Source organism: Rhinoraja longicauda, chromosome 31, assembly GCF_053455715.1.
Source record: "Rhinoraja longicauda isolate Sanriku21f chromosome 31, sRhiLon1.1, whole genome shotgun sequence".
Lineage (NCBI taxonomy): Eukaryota > Metazoa > Chordata > Chondrichthyes > Rajiformes > Arhynchobatidae > Rhinoraja > Rhinoraja longicauda.
In genome coordinates this window covers 15,049,444-15,070,558 of record NC_135983.1, presented here as the reverse complement: position 1 = coordinate 15,070,558, position 21,115 = coordinate 15,049,444, and the positions used below count along the sequence as shown (strand labels likewise).

At 38.5% G+C, this 21,115-nt stretch overlaps 1 protein-coding gene across 12 annotated transcripts in view; it reads right to left on the bottom strand.

Annotated features, from left to right (window-relative positions):
• Positions 1-21,115, bottom strand: part of LOC144608370 (rap guanine nucleotide exchange factor 1-like) — a 126,515-nt gene that overhangs the window by 66,914 nt on the left and 38,486 nt on the right. For all 12 annotated transcript variants that reach the window (XM_078426049.1, XM_078426050.1, XM_078426054.1 and 9 more), the window contains exons 4-9: positions 12,026-12,173; positions 9,768-9,856; positions 8,228-8,380; positions 6,768-6,897; positions 5,458-5,644; positions 4,284-4,793 (exon numbers count right to left, since the gene is read on the bottom strand). In XM_078426049.1, the coding sequence (XP_078282175.1) occupies positions 4,284-4,793; positions 5,458-5,644; positions 6,768-6,897; positions 8,228-8,380; positions 9,768-9,856; positions 12,026-12,173 (1,217 nt within the window). The remainder of the gene's footprint in view (positions 1-4,283; positions 4,794-5,457; positions 5,645-6,767; positions 6,898-8,227; positions 8,381-9,767; positions 9,857-12,025; positions 12,174-21,115) is intronic.

Here is a 21,115-nt window from a genome sequence, read left to right as displayed (position 1 = left end):
GAAGAACACTGCCAAGTTACAAGATGTCTATTGTGTGCAAGTCATGAAACAGTGAAAGGAGAATTGTGTTACTTCAATATGTGGTTCTGGTTTTGCACATGGAGCAAGCCAACTTGAGATTAAATCAGCACCATAAACAGTTTGTTCCTGGAACCAAAAACAACAGTTTATATTCTCACTGCAGCACTGTAAGGATGTGAACTCCCTAGCTATTACACAATTAAAATAAACCAATTATTTCAAACTTTTTGTTAACAAAATCATTGGAGCATGAGAATTTGGACTCAATTTTCAGTTCATGAGCTTAGTTAGTTTACAATGCAATAAGCCCCATGTCAGTGGCAAATGGTTCTAAAGTTATTTATTTAAGTAAATGGTAAGCTTGCCAGGAATCACAATAATGCAGCATTTAAGAACTCTAACAATGTTTCAATGATAGGAGAGAGGAATATTGCAAAGATCTTTCACAGACCCTGTACAAAGAAAGCTCATTCTATTCTAAGATATTTTTCTCCAACCTCCATTAACAGAACAAACCCAGTCAGATATCACAAGACACCAGCTGCATAAAACATACGAGTGGAAATGGTTTCTGACATTTTACACAGTACATTATAAAATGAAATGCATGGGGACAGGAATACTACTGGGAACACTTAAAAGGCTTTCCACAAAAAAGTAACAAAAGAGTAAAAAAAAATTACAGCACAGAACTCTTTAGAAGCTCATTACTGTCAGTCCTTGCGTTAGAGCTATCTACAGAACTTATGGTGCTACAAAGGCAGCAGGATAGTGCCACATTTTTGGAGTTCCAACATACTTGACAATTCGATTGGACATGGACATATATCAGTGACCTTTTATATAATAAGTCATGCAAAGCTGGAAAATCTTCTATCGGGACAAAAAATCACCTTCAACCAACCCTTTTTGTGTGGGCCGGCAAGGGCTGGCCGACACCATAAAATAAAATCCAACCTCCGAAGAATTTAGTAAACTAAGGTCTAGTGGATGTTTCTATCATTTTGCACAGGAAGTTAAAACTTGACAGGAAAAATATTTACAAAGCAACTAATCACATCCTTGAGGTATCTTAAATGTTTCACAACAAATGACTAATAATTAGGTCCTGTTAGGCAGCTGTAAAAAGCAGCCATATTTTATATAACAAATTCTTCAAATGTTAAATAATATGAATGGGCACATTTGATGTTAAGACCATAAGACGTAGGAGCAGAATTAGGCCATTCAGTCCATCGACTCAATTCTGCCATTCAATCATGGCTGACCTATTTTTCCCTTAACCCCATTCTCCTGCCTTCTCCCGGTAACCTTTGACGCCCTTCCCAATCAAGAAACTATCAATCTCTGCCTTAAAAATACCCAATGTTTTGGCCTCCACAGTGGCAATGAATTCCACAGATTCATCATCCTCTGACTAAAGAAATTCCTCCTCATCTTTAAGGTGCAACATTTTATTCTGAGGCTGTGCCCTCTGGTTCCAGGCACTCCCATTACTGGAAACATCCTTTGACATCCACTCTATCTAGGCCTTTCATTATCCAGTAGGTTTCACTTCTCTTCCTTCCAAACTTCTTACTGCCTAGGGCCAGATAAAGAGAGTAACTCCCTTCTCCACCACCCCTCCTTTCCCTCCTACGGTTATGAAAACAACTAGAGAATATGTCCGCAATGTAACATTTTACCGAAGAGAAAATGGAGCTCCAAGTAATTCGTCAATTCCGCCCAAAATGCCAGTCCGCATCAAGTACTCAAGCTTTAGAGGGAATGATAAAGCAAGCAGCTTCACTACTTTTGACAGATTTTGTAATGGTTTTGTAAAATGGCCTGTTGTGTGGCATTGCGCAATTAAAAATAATAAATTCAGTATTATGCATCAAAACCTACATTGAACAAAACCTACATTTTACTAGAAGTGAACATTGAGAGCATGCACATTGTGTACTTTATACTTTGATCTAGCCCTAACATAGGCGCCGACGATAGCTGCCTAGCCAACAGTCTGTCTTTTCGTTCTGTTTTGTTATTTTAAGTATGTGTTAAAAGTATGTTTTAGTGTTTCTTGGTTTGTTCAATGTGGGGGGGGTTTGGGGGAAACTTTTTTTCAATCCCTTACTTCGACGGAGATGCGATTTTTTCTGTGTCGTATCTCCATCCCCCATTGCGGCCAAACATCATGGAGCGGCACAGCCTTTCCTGGAGATCGACCCGACGCTTCAATACAGGCGCGGCGTGGACTTACCACCGTGGAGCAGCGATCTCCTTGCCGGGGATTGACTGTGGAGAGCTCCAACTGCGGCCCTGCGGACTTTAATATCTTGAGCCCGGTTTGAACATCGCGGTCGCTGGTTAGAGACTGAGTTGGGGCTCTAAGCTGTGGTGAGTTTCAATCCCGATGAGGGAGTTCCATCACCTCGATGCGAGGGCTTCGTATCGCCGGCTGCAGGAGCTTTGATGGCCCCGACTGCGGAGGTTCGACAGCCCCGACCGCGGAGAAAGAGGGTGAGATTGGACTTTATTGCCTTCCATCACAGTGAGAAATGCAGGGAGCCGCTTGGTGGATGTTTATGTTCAATTTTATTTTATGTGGTTGTGTATCTTACTGCTTTTCACTTGGTGTGGCCGTATGGTAACTCGAATTTCACTGTACCTTATGGTACGTGTGACAATAAACCCATCTTGAATCTTAAATCCAACATACACCTCAGCATTACAGGTGATTCGAAATGTTAGATTTCATCTTCAATAAGTAATTCTTTATTTAAAGTGTTGCAAGTGATTTCCATAGCTTGTAAATTTTAGATTTTGAACCATATTATTGAAATAAGGACTATTATTATACCAATATGGTTGCACCAATGTCAGCAGTATGCATTATAGTATCTATAAATTTAAAATAAACATTTTAAACAAATGCAAATCTTCAATTGTTATTTTAATCCCATTCTATGTATTATTTCTCACCTCCATTTAATTTCCCATATTTTATGCAAAGAGAAAAAAAGAGTATCTTATTAATCTGCCTAATTGCTGTCATTTATTCAAACGGGGACAATATATCAAAATATAATTTTCATTGAATGGTGCTGTAATGAAGTACATTTTCTGAAAAATCTACTTTGAACCTCAGCAATGTTGCATCATTGATAGGCTAGTTCAGTGTCATGGCAGCCAAACTGATAGTAGCTCAACAGAGAAAGGCAGCATCAAGCCAATTGCTGGATGGATTGGAGCAAAGCAGCATAGTATGGGTACAAATATTTATATTAGAATTATGCATTATCGTCCAAGATGGTTAATCACAGTAGTTTTTTGAATCTTTTGTTCAATCATTTACCAAAATCTACAATCTTGCACACAGCCTCTACCACTACACAAAAAAAAATCCATTAAGTGCTCATTGTGATAAACCACTAGCATGTAGGTGATGTCAGTGAGTTTGATGAACTGCAGTGTATTCTGCAAATGGTGCACACTGCTGCCAATGTGAACCAGTGGAGGAGAGAATCAACACCAATCTCTTCTTGTCAACCAACTACAGCATTTATGTGGCTGATCCACTTCACCAAATTGAAACAAAAAAGTAAAGCAACAACCAAGTCTCTGCGCTCAGATTATTTTCTTAACTAGTGTTACAAAGGGGTTTTCTGTGGGAAATAAAGAGTTTTCCTTTTTCTTACTCGTAGCAAAATGATGTACAGAATCTGAGATTCCTTTTATAAAGTCAAACAGCAAATATAAAGTATAGAAAAGGAGAAACTTTGCAACCATGTAATAATGTACTTTGATATTTGAAAGATTCAGATATCAAATATATGATGCTTGTGTGCCACTGTAGTAGGACGTATACTTAACATGATAGTTCTTCTATTGAAAGATGAAATATTTATGTTCTATATCGTAACCAAGATATCAGTAAAAAATAATGGTGGACTGAACTTCTCGGTCATCACGCTTATAAATTGAGGGGAGAAAACTCAACTGTATTCAGAATTTACAGAATTCATTCTTCCAAATGTGGTTCATGTTTGGAATTAATATTTTAAGTTAAAAAAAAATCAGGTACACCTTGATCGAAGGGGGTGCAGTAAAAGTGATAATTGAGGGACCACTGGACCCACGTCACATATTAGAATGTGTCATCAGTAGAAAATAATCCATAGCCATCGTAGGCTAGATGTTGTTCACATGTTTACTACAGGAGACTATCTTAAAAACAAATCAAAACTTAACATTTACACAATGCAGAGGTAAATACTCACTGTGCCTGGCCTTTTTTTCTGGGAGTGGAGGTGGTTTCTCAGGTACTCCTGCCATTTCTGAGATATCAATATCCTGGAATCCAATTGACATTGATGGAATTCCTTGCTGCCTTGGTGAAACTACAGCAAATGGAGGGTATGGAACAGAAGGTCCGGCAGAATTTTGCATTTCCTCTTCAGAAATATTGTCATACTGTGAAGGAAACCTCTCGTACGAGACTCTAGATCCTGAATTGTCTGATGAAACACCACTCCTACGTTTCTTCTCTGGTAATGCTGGCGGTATTTGCAGAGGTGAAACTCCAGCCTGTGACCCTGGCTGCCAGTCAGGTGCTGCTTGTGATGTACAAAACTGTCCAGTAAATGTCTGCCCAGGAAGAGGTGAACTGGACTCCACTGCCGACTCTGGTAAAGGGCTTAGCATGCCCGAAATGTGCTGTGGATTCTGATCAGAGTTCGATAGATCCTGATGCAGGAAGTCATAATCAGGATCATAGTTTTCCGGATTATCTACACAGAAAAATTAAAAAGCAATCAGGAGTGAAGTGCACCAGCCTTACCGAAACATTTCAACTCTGCAGCAGATACCCTTGCATATAAATAATCGATTCAGCAGCAAAGTTACTTGAAAGCAGGCAGCCTTTCAGGAGAGCCTGCAGAGCCTTCAGTCAATGTTACCCTCTCAAATACCAAAGTTTATTTAAACTTATGTGGCTTGGGTAGATATAGATCAGTTCTATGGAACATTACTTCCAATCTGCTGTTCAGTTGTTCTAACCCGAACAATTAGTTTTAAGTTTTTCTTTGCATTTTACATTTTGCAGGTAGCTTGCTGTTCACTCCACTCATTACTCTCCCTCAAGATCTAAATGGATAAAACTTTAAAGCAGCACTTTAAGCCGAGCTATTCCAAACCTGATGCATATTGAAGTACTTATATTGTTTTCCCCCATGGCCAACAGACTCCAAAGGAATTTGGAGAACAATAAGAAAACAATGCAGTAGAACAGAGGGCATACACTTTAATGTGAAGCAAATCATCCTGACCGAGACAAGGAATCATGTCTTTTAAATGGAAGAAAATATTTTTTTTATATATAGAAAGAAAGGGATAGGAAAATGAACAACACTTCAATTTAATACAATCATCTTAAGAAAACATGTGCTGGCTTACCAAGTGTTTCACAGCTTGTGTTCTGCGAACACTGTCCACTATCATTGTCCAGTGATGACAGCTGTTCATCCGATTTGCTCAGCTTTCCTATGCTGTTACAGGGAGATACCCTTGGCGATTCACCACTATAGGAGTGGCTGCCACCAGATAGCCGCCTTTGCAAATAACAATCCAAGCCATCAAAATCCTAAATATACAAGACAGTCATTATTTTTCTATTATTTTTATCCCTTCAATACCAGAACAATTTCATATTCAAGTCAGTATTTTTTTCCTTTATCTAATTAGTTTTGTTTTAAACTTGTAAATGAAAAACGTATTATACATGAATAATGTTTTATTAAATATCACTTCTAGCCTGGAACTCAGGGCACCGACTCTTTCAAGTGATTCAAATGAAAAGTTAGAAGTCTTTGTGACATAACCAAACTTACACTCTTTGTCCAGTGATCGCAACAGCGAGTCCTCTGGACTCTCAAAAAGAACATTTATCTTTAAATCAGAAGGAGCCAAAGAAGGCACAATGGCATCCCATTCATTTCAAATGGCACCCTCAAAACCGACAATGTTCCTGCAATTTAATCACTTTGGGCAATGCAAACCAAAATGTAATGACTCTTAATGTGAAGAGATTTCTTTTAACACCATGCCTGTGTCGTACACACAATTTTGATACAATGGCACTTCATCGCCAACTCCAAGCAAATAAAATTAAATCTTTATTTATCAATTTTGTTCATTTCAAGTTGCATCTTCTTTGCTTTGTTTCAGCAGAAAATTTTAGATCCTTAGAGATACAAATACACATTTCTGTCATTATTCTGACAAATCTATGCTATAAATTCATAAATGAAGATGAAAATTTTCAATACTCAAACTGTGACCTGATCAAAGATAATATAAACAGTTATTTTATATATTATTGTTTTGAGAAGCAAGCAAAATGAGCACTTGAGATAAGTGGTTTAAATATGTGAAATATTATTCATGATCTTAGCCATGGTATTTTAAAAGTGATCATCTACCATTCACATCATTAAAAGAAAATTAAACTGCAGTTAATGATAAAGTGCAGGAAAAAACAATGTTTTCTTGGTGTGTTGCTACCCATAGTTTAAACAGTAGAGGTTGGAAAGCATCAAATGTTATATTAGTTCAACAGCAGAATCAGATAAAATCTTCATAAGATACATGCATTTGTTACAGCTTGGAAATTTCCATCAACTGATTATGCAATGACTGCTGTTCAGCAACTGTGCAAATTATTCCATCTGGTCTAATAACAACCAAAAAGCAAAGAATTCCCATACCTGCTTGGCATTAGGTATACTAGAACCACTGGCAGCTCGGCTCATGGGAGTTACCACAGCCACTCTGGTTGGGGAGGGTGCAGACTGTCTTTTCTTGGGCGGTAGTGGTGGTAAGATTGGAGGAATAGGACTGCAATGCAATGATTTAATCTGCGTTATTCTGCACTGTTACAAATTCTTACATATTTAACTGCACATTTAACTGGAAAACCTTTCACTATGAAAGTATTTTAAGTCACAGTGCACAAATCGTGCTTCTTGTTTAAAACAAAAGAATACAAAGAGTCTTTCAACCTTCTTTTCATAATCCAAACTAATCCATCAGAATTGAACAGTTGCCAGATAAAATACAATAGAGAAAACAGGCTTAACATTATCCAGAGAACATGAATAATGGCAGATGATGCACTGATCACTTCCACAAATAGACATGCACAATAACCAGCAGGTAGTTTTCACTTCCCATCTTGTAGTGCAAGATGCTGGCTGAATCACTTGACAAGGGATGCATAATAAAAAAAAAATCTGCCCAGCACTAGTGTTTGCACGTGAGTTTTCATGGGGCTATCTGACACACCCTCCACTGTCCACAGCTGGCATTGGCCCGAGTTGCTAGTTCAAACCACCACAGCCTGTGTCGAGTCTGTACCATTAACCCTGATAGCAGTACAACAGTCCCGATTCAAATGAATAGGAGAAAGGGACAGTTTTTGTTAAATTTAAATTTGTTACAAAGTTCAGCAATGATCTTATTGAACAATTTAGCAGATGGAGCTCTGTGGAAACTCATGCTTCTATTTCTTACACAATATTTTCAGTCGATTTCTCGTGACCAAATAAATCTGGTTTAACCTTTTAAAGTACTTTTTTAAATATTATTGAATGTATGTAAATGGCATACATGGTTTGACAGTCAGAGCCTCACTAGCTGTCAAGTTGGTTTTGCCAATCCAGTGGGCAGTTGGTGCACTCACTGCTTCTTGGTGCACTCAACAAAGCACCCACCAACAGATCAGAATACATTTAAGCACAAAAACTAAATTTAGGGCAAGTTTTACTCCTTCTGTCACTCGAGTTTCACCTTTGCAAGAAAAACTATGACGACTGGTTGCCAGGGGTCGGGGTGGTGAAGTCAGATACGATTGTGGTGTTTAAGAGGCTTTAAGATAGGCACGTAGATATACAGGGAATTGAGGGATATTGATCACATGGAGGCAAAGGAAATTAGTTTAACTTGCATTGGAGTTGACATTGTGGGCCAAAGAGCCTGTTCCTATGCTATACTGTTCTATGACTGAGGGATTACAGTAGATGGCAAACCAGATGATCTCCAATACTTGCTTAACGTGTGCAACAGGAGACAAGGCACGGGTTAAATGGCTCATCAAAAGGACAGCATTTTTATCAGCAAAACATTCATTCAGACATGAGCGTGATACTAAGCTATTGATTCAAAATACCTATGTTCCATGATACGGATGCCAGGCAACGGTGGCTTTGGTGGGGCACATTCCCCATCTGCAGAATCTGGAAGCATCTCCAGTGATCTCGTCATTGGAGTAGTCTTAGTTAGAATCTCCCTTTCACGGTCAGTCAGGGGAAGCTCTGTTACACTGTGAGAATCAAACCACAGATCAAAGTCATTTATGAAAAACTTCGTGGCAAAGATTAACAAGAATGAAAACAGGGAAAACACATTTTTTCTTAAAGCCGAAATAAACCATGCAACCAAAGCACTCAAAGTTTAGTGATTTTTTAATCTTGTGTTACCTGCAGCACAATAGTCATAGTGTGGAAACAGGCTCTTCAGTCCAACCTGCCCAAATCCCTCCAAGCATATCCTATCCATGTACCGGTCTAAATGTTTCTTAAATGTTGTGATAGTACCTGCTTCAATTACCTCCTCCAGCAGCTCATTCCACATACCTACCACCTTTTATGTAAAAATGTTGCCTCTCAGATTTCTATTAAATATTCTCTCCCCCCCCTTAAACAAGTCCTCTGGTTCTCAATTCCCCTACTGTGGGTAAAAGAGTGGATTTACCCTATCTATTCCTTTCATGATCTTGTAGCTCTCTATAAAATCATCCTCCTGTGCTCCAAGGAATAAAGTACTAGCCTACTCAACTTCTCCTTTGAGTCCTGGCAACATCCTCGTAAATCTTTTCTGCACCCAGATTGTGAAATATCGCTTTTATGTCTGCTTTTGATAATTTGACACTGAAACAAAAAGACTGAATTCAAATTCCAATGTGATATGAAATTAAATTTGATGAATATGGTCATCTGCAATCCTACACCAGTAATTGACTAAAGACTGCCATTATTGTGAAGTATTAATGGTTGTGAGAAGCACTTCCAAATGCTAGCTTATATAAAATGATTACTGATCTACAAGGATGCGTACAGATTGGCAAAAGTCAGACATGTAGAAAGTTTGAATCAAGTCTTTGCTGACCAACAAAATGCACCACAGCAGCACACTCTCAAGGTTTCAAATGTTTCAAGTAACTTTCTACCATCCGCCATCTAGAGTGGGCAAATGATTTTTTGAAAAATTTAAGAGAGTTAACAACGCCTCGCTCATTTTGCCCACAAACAAATGCCATCATTTTGAAAATTAATAACAGCAGGTTTGCATTATTGTTTTATTTGCCTACAATTTTCAAAGTTTGAAAATATTTGTGAAATGCATGGGGAACTAATCCTGGAAAGATCAATTATTGGCAGCATTAATATTATCAACTTGTTCCATTATTTAATATTTCCAAACTAGCAGCTTTTTTGAATATGCATTTCTTACAAATAGCAACTTGCATTTATACAGCATCATCAACAGAAATAACTCCAAAGTGCCATCTTCATTGAGGTACGAAGGGTAAAACAATCATTTCAGATTTTTCAAAGCACTGGCCTACTTACACATATTTACACTGAAAAACAAGTTATTGACATAGTACTATCCATATAGTATTCTTTGTACATTGAAATAATTCTTACCTGTCAGTTTTAGATGTTGGCGGGGTGGGTTTCACTGGAGAGGTTGGGGATGGCTGTTCTTGTTTCTCTATTGTCAGTTTAACAAGCTCCTGTATAAAGGCAGCAATCCAAGCATTGTGTTACTGATCAACTAACACATGACCATTATGTTTCCTTGAGGTGATAAAAATTAAGATTATATCCAAAGAGCTAGCTAATATGGTAAATATAGAAAGCAAAAAAAAAATTCTAAAGTAGCTGATGAAACGGCAACATTTAACAGAAAAAGGCATGGAGACAAGTTACTGCTCCATATACCGGCATATGCAAAACAAAAGCCTCTGGAAGAACTCAGCAGACACTGGAAGTTTCCCCGACTTCTCACATCCTGCAAGAGTAGCATATCAGTGCCATAACTGCATAACTATCCCAACTGCAACATGTCCAAAGAGCTACAAAAATGTAAGACCTTGTCTTATCTTGCTTCACCCTCTGCTTAGCCTCCAAGACAGACGCCTCTTGAGCAAAAGTCTCAACACTTTTACCCTCAAACACAGCACTCACATTGACATAGTCTCTCCCAAAAACGGCTATTCCGCTAATGCCTGCCTTCCTTTTGAAAAGCACTAGCAGCAGTCATTGCAGGACAAATTTGTGCTGATCCTTGCTCTTCTGTCTTAATGGTTAGTGAGATCACTATCAATTGATTACAATTGATTCCAAAGAAATAGTAGAGTTTGAGTAAATAAAAAACTGTGCATCGGAAACCAAAGCAGAAAGGGCTGGAAAAACTCAGCACGTCAGACAGGATCTGTGGAAAGAGAATGGGGTAACATTTCACATCAAAGCCTCTTCATCACAATTGGAGAAGAATGCTGGTTTTAAATTACAAAAAATATGGGTGGAGTGACTGATTAGGTTTTGTTCAAAACCTAATTGAAGATAAAAGGGTAAACAAATCAATGGCAATGAATGTCAAAAGAGATAGACGGTAATCCTGTGGGAGGGCAGAGAACTTGAAGGTCAGCATTCCTGGAAGTAAATCCAACGGTAAATTAAAAATCAAGAAACCTGCAGATGCTGGAAATCTGAAACAAAAGTCAGAAAAGGTATGGACAACCTTGAACTTCTCTTCTCTCTGGTGGGATTTTTGTTTGCCTCTTTTGCCTTGTTCATCTTGAAAGTTTTGCACTTTCCCTTCTCATTTTCGACAAGATTTTAAATCTATAATCAATCCTACCTTGAATGCAACTTGAAAATATTTTTTCCCCAGTTCTGACCAAGAATTTTCAACCCAAAATATTTCCCTTTGCAGCGATGCGGTCTGATCTGCAGTCTATCCAACAGTTAGTTTGTTTCTGTTTACAGATTTCCAGCATCAGCAAGTTTGGTTTTTTATTTTTCAGCTGTGCATTCCATTGAAGCAACAAAAACTTACAGCATCTTCTCGTGAAAATAAAAAATGCTGATACTGGAAATCTGAAGTAAAATAAAATAATGGTGGAAAAACTATGTTCAGGCAACTTCTGTGCAAAGGGAAAATGTGAACATTTCAAGTCATTTCATCAGAACCGGATTTTTTTTAGTTAGAAAACAAAGTAATAAATGAGAATTCCATTATCATATCATATCATATATATACAGCCGGAAACAGGCCTTTTCGGCCCTCCAAGTCCGTGCCACCCAGCGATCCCCGCACATTAACACTATCCTACACCCACTAGGGACAATTTTTACATTTACCCAGCCAATTAACCTACATACCTGTACGTCTTTGGAGTGTGGGAGGAAACCGAAGATCTGGGAGAAAACCCACGCAGGTCACGGGGAGAACGTACAAATTCCTTACAGTGCAGCACCCGTAGTCAGGATCGAACCTGAGTCTCCGGCGCTGCATTCGCTGTAAAGCAGCAACTCTACCGCTGCGCTACCGGTTGGAAGTCTTAAACATTTACAACTTACGAATATTAAACATTAAGATAGAATTTGTTTCAAAGCATGTTAGATTGAGAATGTATGGATGAAAACCATTGTTTACACCCATAATTCATACCATAATCACCCATAATTCATACAATCCTGCTGCTTTGAGAGCTGCCAATTCAACAATCAAGTATTTTTCCAACGAAACTGAATGTAACATATGGAGCATGTGCAGAAACGTTCTGGAGAAGTCCTTTGATGGCATGGTGATTCAAATAGTGGCAGACATCTACTTCCACTTTACCAAATAGCAGGAACCCACACTTTAGTTGCTCAGATTGATTTAATTTACATACCTTTACTCCATCAAGTACTGCTTTAATCATCGCATTAATCATTTCTTTTTCATCTAGATTTACACCTTCTAGCATTACCCGGTCAGACCAGCGAATCAGATTGGCCAGGCTTTGATATACCTGATTTAAACAGGATGTGATGGCAGAGCTGAAAAACAGGAGAAAGAGTAATGACATTATTACATTACTGTGAAGTTCCAATAAAGAAAATATTGGAAAAACATAGCATGTCAGGTAGCATCTGCTGATGAGTTATACAGTCCTTCATCAGACATCATCCTGATGAAGCATTATATATCAGAATGCTTCTCTTTTTCACTGGTATGGTATGCATTTCCATCCATATGATTATCAATCCACAAGCTCTTTACCCACACACATCTTGGAAGAAATTCAAACTGAACATATTCACAAAAGCATTAAATTGTTGACCTTTTAATGGGAAAAAAAAGAATGAAGCAGATCAGTGTTAAAGCTATCTAAAATGGATGTTGTAATCACAGAAAATTCTAACCATTCATCACTTCAGTGAATTAATCCACCGAGGGTTTCCTTTCCTCAGTTACTCCAGAACAGCCCACACCCTCAGCTCCACAAAACCCTGCACAAAGGCCAATCCGGAGTCAGCTACTGACCCATGTGCTTATTTAAAAATTGTTAGATTTTGTATTTTTAAAAATTCCTCTATACATTTCCCCATCCTGATATTAAAGTCCTCTTTGCCCTTGTGCCACAATTTCATTAAAAAAAAGAAAAAGCTTGTCCACAGCCTTTACATTTGCAGATAAAATCATTTAATCATTTAACGATTATGAACTTGCTCTGTCCAGAAAACATTTTCATTTTGCCATTTCTTCACCTCCAAAATTATATAAAACCTGTGTCTTGTTCCTTCAATGTTGCTTCACTGTTCCAAGACTCTGCTTTCATGTAAACTGCTTACTCATTTAGAAGAGTCATGATTTAACAAATGGTAACTCATTAAAATTACCCTCTGTATAGCTGCATTTTCTGATGTTATATCTATAAACTCTACATTTGTTAGCTAAAATAGTGTTTAAAAAATATCTAACAATTACCACTTCACAGTCTTAATTATCCCCGTCCTTTCAAAATTCAACTTTAATTAGAAACCCCTGAATTGCTAAACTTTTCACAAAATGAATCAATTGCTTCACCCATGAATGCACTATTACTTTGTTCATGGTGATCACTGTCCCGTAAAAAAATATTCAATTGAGCAGTGAAGCTGTGAAAAATTGTAATATCAAGTACAATTGAGGCAAGTAAACTTGAACTAAACTCATTTATACTGATCCAACAATAGAGGCTTTCACGATTTTAACATGCAACAATGTGCATTTTTATTTCCCTGTGCCACTTCCAAGTGCTCAATTGAGACCATTCATAGCCAAGTTTCATGTACTAGGAACTAAAAGCTACTGATGAGGAATCTCAGCCAGGAATACATTCAAGTGCTGATTCTAATAGTGAAAGATTGTTTGAAGATTTCACAATCCAATTCTCTGCACATTTTAAATAATAGTCTCACAAGCAGAAAGAAAAATACAATGTATGTGGGTTCAAAGCTCACAGCAGCAGAGCATGTTTTTTACATTATCAATGTGCTACTTTTGCCCATTTCCAGAAAGGGACAGATTGGTCAAAGATAGAGTTCCTGATGATAATAAATGCTATTTTCATCAGATGCACCTACTCACAAACAAACAAGCTAGATAAGCTTTTCTACAGGTCTGTTTTGAAAAAGTCTTTGTATTTGCACAAAATCAATTCTCTCTTAAACCAAGAGTGGAAAGCTATCACCTAACTAATGGCACTGCTACCATTGATATGTAATTTACTCATGATCGCGATTTTGTACAGACATTACAAGCAGAGCAAAGCAATACAAAATAAAAAATTTTGCTCGCATAAATGCAAGTACAAATAGCAACCCAATATAATCTTATAGCCCTGAAAACAGTGCAAGTAACGTCAACATCTCAATTTAAAAAAAGGATATCTCCTTTCACATCCTTTTCAGAAGGTCCCTTCTGATCTACTTTTACAACAGTGAATGTTGCACAATCAGTAATGCCATGAGTTAAAAAAAAAAGATCTTGTCCAAATCATGTGAGGGATATTGGCCTGGACAGACTGCCCTGGTTTTAATGAAATTGTACATGGGATCTTTTATATTCACAAAATCAGAAAATACATACTTTTACTTATTATTCTCTCCAAAGACAGAATATTTGATGGCAGCAATCCCTCACTATTGCACTGATACATTCTTAACTTTCTAGTTTGGAACTGGAACTCTCAACCTTCTGATTCAGAGGTAGCTATACCAAAGGAACCATATCCGACACCAAATTGGATTAATGCAACATTGAATTAGAAATAACTTTTCAGACATTTTTACAAACAAAAGAAAAAATATATTAAAAAGCACCACACTGCCTACTACTCGAGCAGTATATTAAACAGAAAGTCCCAAAAGAATCTTACTGGGGCATACTCAAATAGAAGCTGACAGTAAACCAAAAATGACTTAAAAATAGAGATTGAAAATATGGTCTAAATGTTTAAAGAGGTTCTTAAAACAGAAAAGTTTGAGAGGCAGATTGATTTGGTGAATTTGGGACAGTTACAGACTGGAAAGGAAAATTTAAAAAGTAAAGTTGGGGCAGAAGATAGAAAAAGGACAAATAAAAATGAAGATAGAAAGTACAGAGTGAAGAGATGTGTAGACAGGAGACAGAAGTGAGCAATATTCGCCAAATGTAAAACCTTTATTCGGCAAAGAACTGAGCCTGGGCTATGTTCAATTCAGCCCCAACAGAATTCAATTGGAATCTGCAACTCTGGGTCCAACTCAAGAGGATTGATAGCCATGTAGTAGAGAACTTGTGCAATGACATGCAAGCTGGCAGAGATTCATACGAAAGGCCTCCGAGGAATTTGAAAACCAAGACAATGATCTCATTCACTGAAACAGAGGGAAAAGTGCAGTTTTCAACAACAGGTTTCTGCCTGTTTGGAATTCACTGCAGGAGAGGACATGTCACAAGCAATGGAAGGCACAAGGTCAACGAGAAAAAAATGACACAAATTTAATCATGCAGCATCAGTTTTAAGTATTTTGCAGAGGCAAATTCAAATTCAAGCGATATTTTGTATGTGATCCAGTTTAGTCTTCCAAAGAAATAGGGTAAAGATCTCAAATCAGACAGCAAGGGTTGTTTGTGTCTCTCTCTGGGTTTAGCCCAATAAGGTTGCCAAGAGCATTGATGGAAACTGGACCCTGAGGCACAACACTGCAGTAGGATTTGTAAGCCACGTCATTAGTTGAGTAAAGGGAGCAGACAAGCCAGGCCTCTGGTGAAGTTAAACAAGCATTTAATTGAAACACTGGGGAATTAAGGGAGTTTGTTCAGGGCAACAAAGGGAACATACATTTAATAATAATAGCAGTTTATTGCTGTTAAATTAATTAATTTAATAAATAGAGATATCAAAAGGTACCCCTGACCCATGAAGTGAACATCCTCACCCTGTGAGAACTCCAGGATAAGTTTCTGTCCTGGACAGCCACAGCTGCAGGAAGATTCCTCAGTGACTGATATCACTGTAGTCTCTCCACAAGGCTGATGTTTTTGAAGCTTGAGTACAGTAAACTCTCCTTATAACAGACCATGGGGGGGGGGAGGGAGAAGAGGGAATGGTGTCCATTATTGCCGATTGGCCATTATAATAAAGTAAGGCATTATCGTTGTATGTAGTCGAAACAAAAAAACTGCAGATGATGGTTAATGCACAAATGAGACACAAAGTGCTGGAGTAACTCAGTGCGTCAGGCAGCATCGCTGGAGAACAGGGACCTTACTTCAGATCGATTCAGTCTGCTGAGTTACTCCTATGTCAGTGACTCGGGGAGGAGGAGGCAGCAGTGGGGCGTGGGGGAAAGAAGCCAAGTGGACAGAGCAACGGGAGGAGGAGTCGGCAGCAGTCCAGTGGGAAGTGGACAAAGCCACCGCTGACACCAAGAAGCAGCAGCAGATGAGAGGAGCGGGGTGCCCCATAGTGACCGAGCGCGTACTGCCTGCCGGTACCATTGGCTCGCTGTCCGCAGCAACTACTACGTGAGCCGCAACAGCAGCCATGTCACTGGACCTTGTGGTGGATGAAGGGCTCGCTGGTGCACGTTGCAAGTTGGTGTGGGGTCAAAAGCTGGGGCTTTAAATGGTCGGGAAGACTGTGTGAGCTGGGGGTGGCATCAGCAGGTCCAAAATCTATTATAGAGGGGTCCGTTAAAACAAGGGTTTAATGTATTGCAAAGGATAGTCATCCACAACTCTCGAACACAAGCAAAGAGATCGACAAAACAAGAAAAAGCACATAGGTCAGGATCCAAGGACGTCTTCCTCCCTAACTGAAATGCTGTTCTGGAGTACTGTTGGGGTAGAAAATTCCCTGGAATGCAACTAGAACTAAGATGATTGCACCATGCAGGAAGGAGAATGATGAAGGAAGCAACAGCTACAAAGTCTGACAGATATTTTAGGTTGCAGACTCTATTCCAGGAGGATATGTTGATTCCTTGGAGCCAGGGATTAGAATAGCAGCTGCAGAATATTTTAGTGGAACCGAATGAACAGCTAAAAGTCCTCATCCATATCTGTACCAATAACAATAAAATCCTACAGGCTGATTTTAGGAAGTGATCAAGTCAGAACTGGAAAGGCAGTTTAAAAAAAAAATTGGACTCCTTTTGGTTTTTGATCAAAAGATAAAGATGGCCAGTTTTAAGATATGGACAGCCAATTTTAGAAACCTTGGATGATGTAAGTTTTATCAAAAATAAAAATTATGCATATGTAGGATTTGGGAAGTTGAAATCAGACCACATCCTTGAGGAATATAAAGGAACCAGGAGAAAGCTGAATCAAGAAATTAGCTATGCAAAAATGGCCATTAAATGTTTTTGGCAATGCAAATTAAGGAAAATCCCAAGGCATTTGGTATGTATATTAGAAGGAAGCAGGTAGCCAGAGAAACAGTAAGTCCATTCAAGGACAAAGGAGGGAATTTATGCATGGAGCCAGAGGTTATGTACTCTGCATCGTATTCACCTTGGAGGGCATGGATGGGAGGGTTATGTTGTTAATGATTTACTCTCATTTGGAGAAGTGGTTAAAGGATGAAGGCAAAAGAGACTGCAGATGCTGGATTCTGCACCAACAAACAGGATGTTTGAAGAACTCGGCACAATGGCACAGCGATAGAGCTGCTGCTTTACAACGGCAGGCCTGGGTTTGATCCTGACTACTTTTGCTGTCTGAACGGAATTTGTATGTTCTCCCTGTGGCCGCAAGGATTGTCTCCAGGTGCTGTTGTTTCCTCCCAAATTCCACGAACATGCAGGTTTGTAGGTTAATTGGTATCTGTAAATTGTACCCAGTATGTAGGATAAAATTAGTGTACAGATGATGGTTGGTCGGCGTGGACTCAATGGGCTGAAGGATTCCATTTCACATCTTTACAACTTCCCTGTAAATTTGATCTTTCCCATCAGTTGGCAGACTGTAGAATACTCCCAGTACTTTAAGGCTACTCCAATTGTATTAAGCTCTGACTAAACAGATTCTAACACTGTCAGCTCCAGGACATGCCCTCTCTCCAGCATTACAATGTTCTCCTCAATCAGCTACCATCTTCCTCCTTCCTATCATTGATTGCCTTTGTTGAACATCTTGTATTCTGAATATGTCAGCATTAATGAAGAATGACTAGGTTCATCCCTTGGCCATAGTATTCTTCATAGGAGGACGAGCATAAAGGGGTGGGTTTTGTGGTCAATGGAATGCACTGACAGCAGACCTTGATTAAACAATTCCAACATTGCTTCCCAGTAGATACTTGTGAAACTGCCAGGATGATTCTTTATTGAGAGACTGTGTTGGAAGGGGTACAATGTAGGGTTGCCAAAAATGTGTTACCCACATGATGACTAAATTTCTAAGAAGGAACTGCAAATGCTGGTTTAAACCAAAGATAGATACAAAAAGCTGGAGTAACAGGCAGCATCTCTGGAAAGAAGGAATGGGTGACATTTCGGGTCGAGATCCTTTTCTCCAGAGATGCTGCCTGTCCCGCTGAGTTACTCCAGCTTTTTGTGTCTATCTCAATGACTAAATTTGTCAGTTGATTAACATTTACCTCCCGATATTGCTGGGATCATCAAACTAAAATCTATTAAAAAGCATTTTCCTGAGGGCATGTGTTAAAAAAATATATTTAAATGCTAATAAGCCATTAGACATTTGTTTTTAAAAGCCATGAAGATAATATAAAATATATGGGGATTTGAAAATGCTTTCTGAGAAATATGAACTTAGATTTATTAACAAAACCAGATCCAACGGGACACATAGTATCATGATACAAAATTGCCTAAGATGTGAGCTGCGGTGAATTGGTCTCTAGACTGATTGGAGGTAAACAGTGATGTTTTTCAAAATTCAGTGATCTGATTTAGGTACGTTTAAAATTATCTAATGCCTTAGATTTGGAGGGCATGATTTGTAGAAAGTAGTAGGTGATATGGAAGTCTAAAACAGTGAAGAAGATGGCAGTAAATGTGTTACCCACATGATGACTAAATTTCTAAGAAGGAACTGCAAATGCTGGTTTAAACCAAAGATAGATACAAAAAGCTGGAGTAACAGGCAGCATCTCTGGAAAGAAGGAATGGGTGACATTTCGGGTCGAGATCCTTTTCTCCAGAGATGCTGCCTGTCCCGCTGAGTTACTCCAGCTTTTTGTGTCTATCTCAATGACTAAATTTGTCAGTTGATTAACATTTACCTCCCGATATTGCTGGGATCATCAAACTAAAATCTATTAAAAAGCATTTTCCTGAGGGCATGTGTTAAAAAAATATATTTAAATGCTAATAAGCCATTAGACATTTGTTTTTAAAAGCCATGAAGATAATATAAAATATATGGGGATTTGAAAATGCTTTCTGAGAAATATGAACTTAGATTTATTAACAAAACCAGATCCAACGGGACACATAGTATCATGATACAAAATTGCCTAAGATGTGAGCTGCGGTGAATTGGTCTCTAGACTGATTGGAGGTAAACAGTGATGTTTTTCAAAATTCAGTGATCTGATTTAGGTACGTTTAAAATTATCTAATGCCTTAGATTTGGAGGGCATGATTTGTAGAAAGTAGTAGGTGATATGGAAGTCTAAAACAGTGAAGAAGATGGCAGTAAATTGCAAGAAAATCTACAGATGGTATTAGAAACAAACAGATCCCAGGTGGCACAACGGGTAAAGACCTCTCTAATTCTGGGTACCATGTTTGTCACTGTCTTTTTTACTCAAATACACACCATCATCTTGCCCTCGAGGATATATCACAGGGATCAGTACTCAAGCTTCATCTATTTATAAATTACATTAATGACTTATATCAGTGCTTCTTAAACTGGTGAATGGTTCACCCAAGGGTGAATGAAATTATTTGGGGGTGAATGAAATTAGAGGGGTGAATGACTTAATATATATAAAATTATACATGAGAGAATCAAACGAAAATGATCAAAAACCATAAGAAAATTTAGTCGAGGGTGAATGAAATTTTGTGATAAAGACTCAAAGGTGAATGACACTGAAATAGATTAAGAAGCACTGATTTAGATGAAGGGACCAAGTGCATCATAGGCAGATTTGCTTACACTACAAAGTTAAGTTGAGAATGCACAGCATTTGTAAGCAATATAGATGTGGTAAATGGCTGGGCAAATATGTGGCAGATGGAAGTGTGCAGCCCACTCTGACAGGAGAAATAGAAAAGCAAAATATTGTTCCAACGGAGCAGTAACTACAAAATACTGCGTGTGAGGAGACACAAAGCAAGCCTGTGGATACACACTTACATGGAAGGCATTTCGGAGCAAGTTTACAAAGTTGATTTGTGGTGATTATCATTGAGAACAGGTTGGGCCAAAACTCACAGTTCACAGAGAAATGGGAAAACAAAATTCCATGGGGCTTTGACAGGACCGAGAATGTTTCTTCTCATGGAAGAATCACTAATTGGGGGGCATGGTTTCAGAATGTGTTGTCACCCATTAGATAGATCAGGCAGAATTTGTCCTGTGGTATATCAATCATTGTAATTCGCTAACATAATGAAGTATGGCAGTAATGTCCCTAAAAGTACTCAATGCTCAATGGGATAATCCTTTTCAGATTATTTGGGGTTGGAGAAGGCGATCAAGACTTAAGGGAAAAGTCAAGAAAGGGGAGTCATGGCCAACATCGGATCAGCCGTCAACTTATTGAATGGTGTGGCAAGGATCATTTGGCCTCTTCTTGTTCCTATAACTTAGGTTCACATGAAACAGCCCTGTGAAAAACAACATTTTCCACTGCAAAATAAACCATAGACAAAAGTTATACCTGCAGCAGTTCTGAACCATTTGCAATTTTCCTCATCCAACACTATAATACTCTAAAGTGTATCTACTTGCACCTAGTCATCCAGAAAATAAATGCTCCACAAATTAGATTTTGTAGTGGAAGTTCTTAGTTCTGTTAAGAATCAGGGAAGTAGGTCAATTTAAAATGTGGAAGTAGTTAGTTGTTAAAGCTATAAAAGTATAAATTATAATGTCTTCCATAGACCAACTGGTTTAAAGTGCCAGAGGAACATAGGTAGGCTCTTCAGTACTTTGGAATGTTCAACCATAATCATTAAGAGCACAGCTGCATTGCACCACTAAATATACCAGTCTTGTTCCATAATCTCTCATGATTTTATTTGATAATTCAACTGACCCAACCCCCACTCCTTCTGACCCAATTCCAATGACTTCAATATATACTATGCTATGGCGAGTCCGAAAACTTGTTGGTTGTAAAGGAAGTTTATTGCAGCCGCAATATTCGAATACAGAGTTAAACAACAAGGTAAAGGACAACCATCAAAAACTTACTGTCTTCTTCGAAGACTTCGCCGAACTGGCTATTTCGGGCGCCAAACGCGCACATGACATCGCTGGCCAATCA